The sequence below is a fragment of the Capra hircus genome, chromosome 26 (genome assembly GCF_001704415.2).
Source record: "Capra hircus breed San Clemente chromosome 26, ASM170441v1, whole genome shotgun sequence".
NCBI classification, from domain to species: Eukaryota; Metazoa; Chordata; class Mammalia; order Artiodactyla; family Bovidae; genus Capra; species Capra hircus.
The window spans coordinates 10267651-10281751 of record NC_030833.1 but is presented as its reverse complement, the minus strand read 5'-3'; the positions used below and the strand labels follow the sequence as shown (position 1 = coordinate 10281751).

At 37.5% G+C, this 14101-nt stretch overlaps 1 protein-coding gene across 6 annotated transcripts in view; it reads right to left on the bottom strand.

Moving 5' to 3' along the window:
• Window positions 1–14101, bottom strand: part of ATE1 (arginyltransferase 1) — a 164964-nt gene that overhangs the window by 37659 nt on the left and 113204 nt on the right. For 4 of the 6 annotated variants that reach the window (XM_018041397.1, XM_018041396.1, XM_018041402.1 and 1 more), the window contains exon 11: window positions 9064–9184. In XM_018041397.1, the coding sequence (XP_017896886.1) occupies window positions 9064–9184 (121 nt within the window). Of the gene's footprint in view, window positions 1–5647; window positions 6233–9063; window positions 9185–14101 lie in introns of those variants that run through there. The other 2 variants (XM_018041398.1, XM_018041399.1) reach the window with 2 other exon arrangements.

The window sequence follows — 14101 nt, the reverse complement described above, 5'->3', positions numbered from 1 at the left end:
TTATTGGTGAACACGCCACAGAAGCATGAACAAGTCAAGTCTGCTCTAAATGAGGTCTATTTCAAATGAATGGCAGCTAGGAAAATACATTTCTTACAAGAACAGGAATTCTACCCCAGTTTCCATGTTTACATTAAAAACATTTTGCCAGCATCACATGAAAGAACATTCATAAAATAAACAGACCTCCTCATACCTTCATGTTACAGCTTGTTTTTCTGCAGAGAGAATGTATGTTAAACATCCACGAAACAGAATCTAAACAGTTTAAAAGTACCTTGCAGGCAAATGCAGAGACTCCTTCTCACACTGAGGTTGGGTATGAATGATTTCAGAAATTCAGGCTGCTACATTTGCCATTTGGGTCAGTTTCTCCACTAGCCAACAGGCACTGGATTGAATATCACATGATGCAGGCTCCATAATGCAGAGTATTCACCGATAATGCGCAAGGCAGGAAGGTGTTCAGTCGACTGCAAATGATTTTAGGGCGGATGACATTCTGGGATATCATCGTTTGCCCTTTCTTTACTTATTTAATCTTAAAGCATTCCATTAACTGTCAGAGATCACTAAATTTCCTGGCTAAGCAAAGTTTTTAAATTCTCTCCTTTCATTGCTGCTTTCCAACATCAAACAAAGTTTAAAAATATGTTTCTAAATTTGTTTACAACCAGAATGTATGGAGATGGACAGTGTTTACAGCATTTCAGTGATTTAGGGTAGTAAAAAGTTTTCACATTTATTACAATAAAATATGCTTGTAGTTAAATGTCTTCTCCAAATTTTCTAAAGTACCTAGATGAGAGTATTAAAAGAACTCTATTATCACCAATGACAATAAACTTATTTTTATATAAAAGCACCTGATATCATCTTCCAACTCTGATATATGTGTATACTCATGTATAACATATCTAATGCCTAGAATTAAGATGCCACAAAGCTCCCTAACAGCTAGAAACAAACCTCCTTGACACTCCACGGCTTTGTCAGCTACTAGAGGGCACAGACTGAATCCCATTTCCTCTGTTAAGATCCACATTTTTACACATTCTAATGTTTCTGAAACCTAAATGCATCTTATAATTCATGGAGTCACAGTCTAATTGGCAACATTGTTTCTTAAAAGTGGTATCTAAAATAAAGGACTAAAACTTGAAGATGTCTCATAGTCAACAGAATATCAATTCATCCAGCATTTAAACAGCAGGTATGGGCTTTATTTTTATTCTTTAACTGACATATTGGACAATCCCTTCATGATACAAAAAATGTCAGTTTTCATTCAAACAATAAACAAAATAGCATAGCAAGGTGTCACCATTAGAACCACTAGCATTTATATTCTGAAGTATCATGATATTTTAAAGCCCTTTTAGAATTATACTGAAATAATTTTTATTATTATAGAATTATATATTGAAAACTGGGTGACTGTCAAAAGGATTATTTTAAAAAGTATTTCTATTACATAAGCAAAAAGAAAGAAATCAGAGAAATACTTCCTTAATAGCTAAATTGAAATCTTAAGTCTGCTTTTCAAACCTTTTCAGACATATTTCAGTTTCCCTCTGGCCAAGGCTCTAACAAATTTCAGTCACTGACTTACTGCTCACACTTACATGCCTTATTGAGTAAAGACTGGCTGGTAAAAATTTGTAAACCAGTATTTTAAAAATTTCTCTGTAAGACTGGCTTTTAAAAAAAGCTCTTAAAGATGAGAACAGTCATTTACAACTGTTGAATTTTACCTTAATGAGTCTTAGCTTCACATTTTAATAGAAAATGCAAATATTAAAACACTATAATACTTTACTTTTATGCATAAATATTGTAAGAAAGACTTGTTTTGCTCCTTAGTGTCCTCATTAAAAGATCATGCAAACTAGGGAAATGTAGCTTCTAATTTTTAAATCAGGAGTCATGTTAGTGCTATACTAACATTTGAATAAAGAAGGCATATCTTTGAAAAGGAGTTAAGTGGGAAAATACACTAATAATAAAGTGATATCTTTAAGTGGAAGGGGATAAACTGAAAAAAATTAGGAGAATGTAACTTTCTACATTTTCCACATCAAAACACATTCCGCAGATTCACCAAATATAAGAGCCAAATTTCCAAAGATATTTTCTTGGTTTGATGCCTGATTTCCTTATGGGGCTTCCCTGGTGGCTCAGACAATTATCTGCTGGCAATGCAGGAGAGCCGGGTTTGATCCCCGGGTCGAGAAGAATCCCTGGAGAAGGGAATGGCTACCCGTTCCAGTATTCTTGCCTAGAGAATTCCATGGACAGAGAAGCCTGACAGGCTACAGTCCATGGGGTCACAAAGAATCGGACACAACTGAGTGACTAACACATGGCTGCTTACAGGGTTCTTTATGACATGTAGTAGGCAACAATAAATTCTATCTCCAGCTGGCTACATCTAACAGCACCATCTTTACTGGCAACAAAGAATTTATGCTTATTAAGTACCCAACAGGGATTCCCTTGTGGCTCAGCTGGTAAAGAATCCGCCTGCAATGCAGGAGACCTGGGTTCAATCCCTGGGCTGGGAAGATCCCCTGGAGAAGGGAAAGGCTACTCACTCCAGTATTCTGACATGGAGAATTTTATGGACTCTATAGTCCATGGGGTCACAAAGAGTCAGACATGACTGAGCGACTTTCATTTTCACTTTTTCAAGTATCCAACAATCAACATTATTCACTTTGAACTTCAAATGGGCAGTTCAATTCAATTCAGTTCAGTCGCTCAGTAGTATCCAACTCTTTGCAACCCCATGAATCGCAGCACGCCAGGCCTCCCTGTCCATCATCAACTCCCGGAGTTCACTCAAACTCAAGTCCATCAAGTCAGTGATGCCATCCAGCCATCTCATCCTCTGTCGTCCCCTTCTCCTCCTGCCCCCAATCCCTCCCAGCATCAGAGTCTTTTCCAATGAGTCAACTCTTCGCATGAGGTGGCCAAAGTACTGGAGTTTCAGCTTTAGCATCATTTCTTCCAAAGAACACCCAGGACTGATCTCCTTTAGAATGGACTGGTTGGATCTCCCTGCAGTCCAAGGGACTCTCAAGAGTCTTCTCCAACACCACAGTTCAAAAGCATCAATTCTTCGGTGCTCAGCTTTCTTCACAGTCCAACTCTTGCATCCATACACGACCACTGGAAAAACCATAGCCTTGACTAGATGGACCTTTGTTGGCAAAGTAATGTCTCTGCTTTTGAATATTACTATCTAGGTTGGTCATAACTTTTCTTCCAAGGAGTAAGCGTCTTTTAATTTCATGGCTGCAATCACCCTCTGCAGTGATTTTGGAGTCCAAAAAGATAAAATTTGACACTGTTTCCACTGTTTCCCCATCTATTTCCCATGAAGTGATGGGACCGGATGTCATGATCTTCGTTTTCTGAGTGTTGAGCTTTAAGCCAACTTTTTCACTCTCCTCTGTCACTTTCATCAAGAGGCTTTTTAGTTCCTCTTCACTTTCTGCACCATAAGGGTGGTATCATCTGCATATCTAAGGTTATTGATATTTCTCCTGGCAATCTTGATTCCAGCTTGTGCTTCTTCCAGCCCAGCATTTCTCATGATGTACTCTGCATATAAGTTAAATAAGCAGGGTGACAATATACAGCCTTGACGCACTCCTTTTCCTATTTGGAACCAGTCTGATGTTCCATGTCCAGTTCTAATTGCTGCTTCCTGACCTGCATACAGGTTTCTCAGGAGGCAGGTCAGGTGGTCTGGTATTCCCATCTCTTTCAGAATTTTCCACAGTTTGTTGTGAAATCTGGACTTGAAAAAATTTTACCCAGAGGAGAATTAAAAGAATAACAACTTAATTCCAAATCTAAAATGATTTAGAAAGCCACTGTCTACTTAACTATAAGTTATCACTGTGGTACATTTTTAGGGACCCTAGGAAGTTTCAGTACCTTTGCTTTCTCACAGGCATTGTTTCCCAGTGATTAGGATGACATTATGGCTGAGGTACATCCTCTCTTGAGGGACCATAAGCACAACATTCAGGACGTGATATCAGGCTTGGAGGAAACAAGCAAGCTGCTTTGAGCCAGAGCTGTTTCTGAACCTGGCTACTTCACACACAAAGACAGTCAGAGTGGGACTTGCTTTTTCCTATGGGCATACATGACAGAAACTGCAGAGCTATAGAAAAAGTGCCAGGGAAAAAGGGGGATGGAGTAAAGACAGAAAAGAGACAAATGAAACAACATAAAATAAAATTTGGAGGCTCTGAGTTTCAGGGGATGGGGATCAAATCAGGAAAAAGCTTCTTGTACTAGTTTAGATTTCTGGCAGCTGCTGGGAAGACTTCAGGTGTCCTAGAAATTCTCTAACCTGGCTAACTGCATAAAAGCACTAAGTCAGAATTATGTGCTATTATTTTTTATGGTAAATTTAAATTTGATATCCTAATAATTTACTAGTTACCTTATAGAAAAATTAAAAAATTTCTTGCAAATATTTCAAAACGTACAAAAAAAGAGTGAAAGCTAATCTGTGATAAAATATATGCTTCTGTAACTATAAGCGGAAATAGAAATAAAGCTGATTCTAATCAGCACCTCTGAAATACAGAAAGTACTTATACAAATATTACACTGTAACATTTGAATTCAAGTTATATTTCTGATTAAAAGACATCATTTTTGTAATAAATAATATCCAAGGGGTCAGTGGTGAAGCATTCAATTATGTTCTGAGCATAAAATAAGGTAACAGGGAAACACACAGTAGAATAGCGCTCGGGGAAAAAGCATATGCTCAATAAAGTTTTAATTTTTTTTAATAAATGTGGAACTAAAAGGACTTTACTACCAACAAAAATAGTACTGTCAACTGAGGGGAAAAAAAGCACAACGTCAGAGCTGTGAGTTAAGTTTTATTTGGGGCAAAACAAGGAATATAGCCCAAGAGACAGTATCTCAGAGAGGTTGGGGAGCGGTCAGTAGTAGGTGTGATTCTAGTGAGGGCGGTATGCAGTCAAGCACACATCTTGTAGAGGTTTGCTGCTAGTCGTAACGAGAAGATGTCTCTGTTACTGATTTTAGTGCTTTTCTAGATTTGAGGAGATGCAAAAATTGGGCTCCATTGGGATCATAAAAATATTCTCCTAAAAATATCTAACTATCTGAAAGGCCTGTTTTGCCCATTTTTCGTAGAGCACAGAGTGCCTCATTCCTGATCCTGAACTCCTTTCAGAAGTGTTGAAAGTCAGTGGCTACAGAATTTTGTAACTTAATCCTTGTAGAGGCAGTCGGCAAATGCCAATTTTCAGTTCGCAGTACAATACTCTGCAACATTAAGAATCAAATCAAATCATAGCTTATCATGGTTCTCAAACTGACTCTAAACCACTTGGTTTACTCTTTCAGTGATGCTTGTGAAGTATCTGTATTAGATACTGTCTATCACGAAAGTAGTGGCATCTATTTGGTGAATCATCAACCATATTAGTGGTCAAGTGGTTTTTACTAAAAGTAAGAAGCAACACAAAGTATTAAGAATAACTATAAAAGTGTGAAGCATGATTTTTTTAAAAAATACAAATAGCTAAGTACACAGAAAAAAAAAGATCAGAAGATCATAAAAAAATTAACAATGATTGTTGCTATACTATGGATCATTTTATTTTCCTTCTTAGTAGTGGTTTTATGCATTTGAACAACTTTTCTACTAGTGTTTCCAGTAAACATTTTTAAAAGTAAGTTAATCCAAAAAAGTAACAGGTAACTATGATGCAAAAATTTTGAAGTCTATACATATCCAACTATTAATTTAAAACAATCTACCATGTTTACTTAAAAATCACTTGAGGAACTTTGGAAATCCCTTGTTTAGAGCAGACAGAGATCTATTTATGAACAAAAGAACCTCTTTAAAATTTTCCAAGTTACTTTACTTTGCCAGCCCCTCCCCCCACGGTACTATAACGCAGTGAATACAATAGGTTTTTATCAATGTGCAGGCTTCTTAGCTGAGCAGATAACCATAGAACCCAAATCCCCAAAACGTGTGGGGCTGGAGGAGCGTGGGTTGAGGGCAGGGAAGAACAGGATTTCCAGACATTCTCAGCAATTCAGAGTTGAGGAAATGCAATTTTTCTTGCAAGTAGCCACTGATGCACTTGTAGCCAAAGACTGTCTCCCAGACACCCATGGTGATCAGCTGTGCCTTTTGCAGAGAACTTTACTGAAACAGCTCAAAGGAAGAACAAGATTTTAGTGAAAAAAGCACCACGCAGACTAACATTATTGCCCATGTTAAGCTCTGTTATTTTCTGAGTCAAGGTTTGGGTCATGTAAAAGTAAAGCTGGCCCCAGAGAAGAGAGCAATTTTTCACAGATTGCCATTTAAATCTCAAATGACCATGTTTCACAGCATGCTCAATACATTCCAGCATGTAACTGCATTTTAATTTCCTAAAACCACAGGTTATAAGTCTGATTTCAAATAGTGTCTGGTCTGTGATATTCAATACTGATAAAACTATACGGTATTCTTCAGAAAGTCCCAAAGATTCGGCATATGGAAAAGGATCTTCATTTTCTTTCAAGCACTATTATCAAAGAAATTAACTCTTCTAACTTTTGTGAATGAATCCTAAAGACTGAATACTAAGAGCTGAAGCTACCACCATAGAAATGGAACTCAGATTACGGGAAAGGAACACGCTGTACATTCCTCACTCACCAGGGTGTAGCACACATCACGTGACAAACCCGCATACGTGAGACTTTGCATTTTCTTTGCCATGAAATGCTCATCGGTGCTTACTTTGGAAAATGAATTCAAAATATACTGACATGAATGAATCATTATATTTGATTGTCCATTCGGTACACAGAAATCATTCAGTCACCTTTTCAATTTTATAAAACAGGGAGAGCCTGTTGACTGCTTTAACCTCCCAAGCACATGTAAGAAGAGAAACAGTCTTTAGAATAGATCAAGAGAGAGAAAGGGAAGGTGAAGTTGTGTCATGAGTTTGGGAGTCAGAACCAATTTAAGATGAAATTATTATTCAGTTGGAAAGAATTTATAAAGACAAATTTTTACATGTAAACATGAAATAACGCATTAAGATGGTCAGCAATTTTCACCACAGAGACTGGCTCTGACCTGACCTTGAGAAAAGATAGGGGAAAATTTTTATAAGAGGATAGAGTGGTTAAGTACAGTTGACTTTGAACAACATGGGTTTGAACTTCTTGAGTCCACATCACTCAGAATTTTTCCAGTACTGAAGTACAACACAATTCAAGGTTGGTTAAATCCAAGAATGCAGATAGAAAGGACCAAGCCTAAGTTACATGTGGATTTTCAACTGGGTGGAGGGCTGGTGCCTGCCCCTGGGTTGTTCAAGGGCCAACTGTATATGCTCTCCTCTAAAATACTATTGGCTTTTATTTTGAGCCTGATTTCAAAACTAATTGACAAATTCAGTACATTTGTTTTTAAGCAACAAATTTATTTCATCAATGAGGTTGAACTTAGAATGAAATTCTGATCAGTAATTTAAGCTGAAGGAACTACAAAGCTTTGGGTGCTCCACGAAACTAAACATCTAGAAAACATGGAGCTAACCATACGGTGCCTAGCAAACGGGTCCCTCTAGCTGTTCTTGTGTAAGAAGCGCCCACTCTTGAATTCATAACAGCTTTTTCCACGAGTTAACAAAATACACGGGTACATAAATCAATTTAATGAAATTTTTTAAATGAAACCTAGTATGTGAATAAAAAAAAAAAGACTGCATTTGTCTCCTTGTCCTCTGTCTTTATATTTAATTCATCCAATTACTTTCTTCTTTTCCCCTGACCTCTCTCTCCATTTCTCTTTCCTTCTTTTTCCCTAAACTTAGACTAGACCACAGGTGGCTAGTGGGAACATGTTTGTATTTTTAAGAAGTAAGCATAGGGCATCTCCTCTGGTGGGCTATATTGACAGAAAGGTCAATGAAGCGCACACTGAAATATCTGGGAACTTCAGTCTGGGGGAAGACACAGACAGTAACTGAATGGATCCATCACAGAGCAAGAGAGCATCACGACCACAGCGAACACACAGTGAGGGTAGGGAGGGCTGTGGGGAGGGGAACTGCTGTGAACGGGAGGTGGTACTCAGACGCTGGAAGTGAACAGACCTCCGTATCTTTTCTCTGAGAGAGGCTTCAGGGCAAAAAAAGGCAAACGCAGAAGCAGTTTGTGGCATACACAGGATGAGGCATGTTAGTTGGCCTAACAATCACCAACACAAGAGGGGGGCTTTGTTCTCAATGTGACTGTTTTAATCTTTATTATAGTCCAATATGAAAGGTCTTATTATCTTGATTGTGAAGGCCAGGAATCTGGGGCCAGAGAGATGATGAAATTGCTGAAGAATACCCAGTTTCCCAGCTGATGATGGAGTTAGGTGAGAAAACAGGAAGTTTGGCTCCCGGGCTGTACTCTCAGTGACTTTACCTGCTACCAGTGCACAGTATCCAAAGGAAAACATTAAGAGAGAAAATACGGCTGGGGTTATTCTGGGCAGGAGTAAGAAGAAAGGACAGAAAAGAAGACGCACCAGAGAAGGCAAGAAGTCAAGAAAGTGTCATCACAAAACCCATCGTAGCTGCCTGGGCCCCTGTGAAACCGTTCCACAACTATATTCAGTCCAACTGGCTAAATAATCCAGTGAACAATTCATACGCACTGTGATAGTGGTCAAAGTAATGGATAATGGTGTCAGGCCTCAAAGCATGTGAAAACTAACCAAAATGGAAGAAGCTGGGTCAGTACGCAGCACAAGCACAGGAGGCTCCTGCATTTCTTTGCAAAACCCACGACTGTGAACGTTTGACCGCTCTGTCTATGTACGCACATGTAGTGTCTCTTATTTTAGAAACACACACACGTCTGTGCACAGGCACTCACACACTCTCTGTAATGTTTATATCAAAAGTTATTGGACCCCGTCAAGGGCCACAGTAACACATGAGGACTGAAACAGAGCCAGTGATTTCTGGCTGAGCTCCATTTCAAACATACCTGCTTCCGGGTCCTGGTTGAAACGGCAGTACTTGGATTTCTCAAGTGAAGGCAGGCATTGCTCAATAGGAACCCAAACATACGTCTCAGGACACAGCAAATCTGATGGTCTGTACTGACCCTAAAGAGAAGTGAAGAAAAAAGGCACTGACATCACTAACACAGTGACTTCCTAGTTGCAAGGCTCCAGAATTCCAGGGAAAGTATTACTCACAAGTTTAAATGAAGTCAACCAGGAACAGCTTTACTGTAAACACTAAACAACCCTATTAGTAATTGTTTTCCTAGCTCAAGAATGCACATTTGAAGGCTCTCAAACTCATGTATCACCCTTTAGGATGCCTATGTTGAGTCAGAAGATCTGAATTTCTACTTTCTTTTGGGATAAATATATGATTCCTGCTGAGTTGACTGCTAAGAAAACCCACTTCTAAATTCAAGTGGACACAAGTGCTAGTTGATAAGTGACATTTTGTATTTGAGAGCATCTGGTTTATACATGAAATAAATTTATTTTCCAAAGTGGAATTTCACTACCCTTAGTCAAAATTCTTAAATTCATAAGCTCAGCTGATAATACTGATTCCATTCTAATGCACTGAAGAGTACTGTCTGGTCAACATGCTTCCATGAGCAATCTAGACTCATAAATAGACTATATAACAGATACTAAAGAAAAAAAAATCATTCCTTTAAGGGTAGTTTGGTAGCCAATTAACAGAGGATAGTACAAATTACGTGAAATCATTCAGTCAAAATTTTCAGAAATATTAAAGTTAATTAAAATTCCAAACATCTCTTCTCTAAATTTTAACATTCAAAATTCATCATAGAGGTTAAATCTAAACATTGGTTTTCCTTTTTTTTTAACTACAGCCCATAGTAAGAAATACATTTTACATTATAACCTAGTAAACCTATATGAAAATATAAAACCATTAATAGGAACAAATCTTTTACTATATAATGCTTACCCACGTTATGTAATCCTCTATTTTCTATTCTATTTGATTCTTTTGAAAAATGATGCTCTTGGACCACTTAACCACCAAAACTGCTTTCATAAACAGCAAATGGCTCACAAGCTCAGAGTCTAAAAAACACTACCTAGTGCAAACCTCATGACAAAGACTACTGCTGCTAAGGGCACACACTGTTACACAGCTTTGAGTCAGAAAGGTGCTCTATAACATAGATTTAAAAGGACCACCACGCCCTCCCAGCATTCAAAACACTCAGCAGTCTGTAAGATAATGGAGAGATTATACATAAAATGTACACAAACAGATTAATTACTGCTTTTGAGATGTTGGAAGAGAATTCAAGGAGGATATGGAGTTTTAATGGGGACTTAGATTGACTGGCTAAGTCTGGGACAGGCTGAAAAGGAATGAGAACAATCTAGATGAAGATTACAGCATAAACAAATATAATGCTGGGAAACAGAGCGCTGCAGAAATAGAAAGGTAGGTCGTGGGTCAGCTTCAGAAATCATGTTCTAGACTTTATTCTAGATGAAATGGGAATGCTTGCTGGCTAGGACAGAAGGCAGACAGTATGAAGACCAGACTCAGGTCTCTGCTTCTGATCTTCCCACAGTGTTCATGGCATTGCTGATGCCTTACTGCCTCAGAGCGGTAAAGGTCACCCAGACAGGGCAGGTCCAGATGGACACACTCACCTGATATTAAAATCCATAACACGGGATTATTTAGAAATGAATTAATGATATACTTAGGAAGTATAGTAAAGCCAGTTATTCAACTGATAACTACCTTATCAAAAGTAATGCCATTCTCTCCACCAATTCACAAACAATTCCATTGTGGAGGGACAGTGTGACGCAGCGCTGTGCGAGTGAACAGATGTGAGCGCCAGGCGGCAGTCTGCAGCAGTGGTTCTAGAGCTGCCCCCCTCCCCTTTTTGGTTATAGACTATTTCGAGAATCTATTGGCGCTAGGGGGGAGCTGAACATATAAGCTAAAGGAGTTTTTTTAAAAGGATGAACTTTTCTTGACTTTGGAGTACACAAAGATTCCTTAGAACAAAAAGCTTATAATAAGTATAAAAGAAAAACCTGATTAATTGGATTGCATCAAAATTATATCACCTTCAAAAACTTATTAATAAATAGGCAAGCCAAAGATTGGGGAAAATATTAACAAAACTTGTATAGACAACATATTTGTATCCACACATATAAAGAATTTAACAAGTCATTAATAAGAACAATCCAAGCTTTTTAAAAGGCAAAAAGACTTAAACATTTTGCCAAAGATATATGAATGTCTAAGAAACCTAACATCAGTTACCAGAAATGCAACTCAAAACTACAGTAAGATTCCACTGAATTCCCACTGCAACGGCTCACCACAATTCCCACTACAATATTTAGAAGACCAAGTTCTGGCAAGGTTCTGGATCATCTAGAACTTGAACATTGTTGGTTCAAAGTGGCATAATCATTTGGGATAAAATAAATATTCTTGTAAACACATTATCTCTGCATATGTCCAGGATAAATTCCTTGAACTGGAATTGCTGGGTATAAGGGTTTTAAGTTTTATAGCACAAAACGATTTCCCACAGAAGTTGTGTTGATTTATACTTCCATCACCAATGGTATGCATGCAAGTGCTAATTTCCCCATATCCTTATCAACAGTGTACTATTGAAACTTTCCATATTTGCCAATATGAGAAGTGGCATTTCACTGCGGTTTTAATTTGCATTATGAATCATTCCACATGTTTAAAGGAATTGGTATTTCCTTCTCTATAAAGCTGGCTCATTTTGTTGTTAGATCTATGGTCCTAGTAATCAAAAAACTCTTTATATATTAAGGAAATTAACCCTTAATTTGTAAACTATGTTGTATTTTCCACGTTTGTCTTTTGACTGTGTGTGCTATGCTTTTCTGTCATGTAGAAATCTAGTAAATGGTCAAATGTATCATTTTCTTTTAAACGGCATCTGGGTTTTGTAATATAAATAAAAAGGCCTCTATCATTCCAAGACTATAAAAACATTTTCATGGTTTTTCTCTAGTACTTTTATGGTTTCACAATTTTACATTTACATTTATGCTCCACCTGGAATTTATTCTGGTGTAAGGTAGAAGACGATTCAACCTAATTTCTTTCAGGTGTTTACCAAGTGGCCTCAAGAGCATTTTTTAAATAATTATCATTTTCCCTGATGATTTAGAATTTAAAATGTCTTTGATAACTTACTAAATTTCCAATTATATTTAAATCTTTTTCTGGACTTTCTACTTATTCTGTTATACTTCTGTCTGTGTACTCATATACCAGTGCCACATAGTTTTAAATATTAAAGTTCTATATTATACTTTAATATAATATCTGGCAGAGATAATCCCCTTATTGTTCTTCATTTGCACAATTTCCTAGTTCTTCTTGCTTAATTATTCTAGGATTGCTTAGTACAAAAGACCACCAATATGAATAAGGAAACAGTAATAAAAATGGATGGTACATCTTGCCTATTGTGATCGCACAATATAAAAGAGAATCCCAAGAGAATTCCTAGTAAGAGGAAAATATATCATTCTAAGTTTAAAAAGAAACCCAAAATACACAAATGACACCATTTTCTAATTTAAGGCAGAACTAAATGCTGACTGACTAAGATGCACAGATCAACTTCTAGGGGGATATCAGCCATCAACTGTGAGTCTTTAAGACAAAAACAGACATATTCCATGCAGATATGCTGATTCAATAGCAGCCACCTGAACCCAGTGCCTGGATTTAACAATGATGCTGACAATAAAAAATATTCAGTCAATGAACACTAAATGACTCTTGACTTTGTGACAGGCACCAGATGCTGGGAACAAAAAGATGAACAAATTGGCACATCTCTAGATAATTCACAGTCTACTGGGAGTTACTGACCTGGAGAAAGATAAAGCACACCTAAGAACGTATTAAGTGTGATCAGGCACAACTGTCCAAAGTTCCTAAATTTTTACAATGTTCTTTTAAGGCAACACTTGCTTATAATAGATATTTTATTTTTAACTCTTTAAATACTCAGGTTATCTCACTGAAAAGGCATAAATGTATACATTGTAACTTCTGATTATTTAAAATCAAAATTTTAGATTAGGTAAAAACATTATTTTTCTCCTAAGTACAGGCTTATTTCAGTGTTTCAAATATTGTCTCAAGCCATCAAAGAATGCCAAGAATTTTATGAAATAAACCACTTTGAAATGTTATGCTTTCTAAACTTAGATGGTAGAGAGTTCCGTGACCGAACTGCTTGAAGTTCAATCTAAAGTTGCCATCACACAAATGGAAAATGCAGAGGCTTGAAAGCTGCCCTGACTTTCCAGCTAGCGTAAGAAAACGAGAAAGGTCTGTATTAAGCATGCAATTACTTAAGGATTTGGACATACTTCCCCATGGTCAGAAGGGAAAATATTTAATCAGCCTCTAAGTACATTCATTCATATTGGAACAATGAGGCAAAAGCAGATTAATCTTCTCCTAGGGTGCTGACTTTCTGTAAATAAGAAATCTGAGTTACCACGGATTTTCTAAAGTACTCAAAATTTTGAAAATGTAATTGTTCTGACAGGGCTTATCTTACAATTTTTTAGAACACCCTTTCAGTTTGATCTCCATGTAAGAAGAGGAATTCAAGATTTCTCCTTACTCCTACTTCTCCCCCAACCCCCTCCACCCCAAAATAACCCGTCAACAAGGACAGCACCACATGAAATCTTACCCAGCAAGGGTCCCTAATAGCAAAGGTTACAGGAGAGGATGATGCAGTTCAAGACAAGAAGCCTGGAAAAGGCAAAAGCTGTCTGCTAAAAAGCCTCAACACAGACGAGGAAATGCATGGTTTTCTTTATTAAACACTTCTGGTGAGGGGTAATTACCCAATCCAAAGTCCTCAAAGAGAAATAAGTTCAGCAAACTGTGATTTATAACTTCTGGAGCAGTTCACAAACTGGCACTGTGTCAGCACTAGAAAGCAACCAAACAAGGTGGCCCTGCAGTGT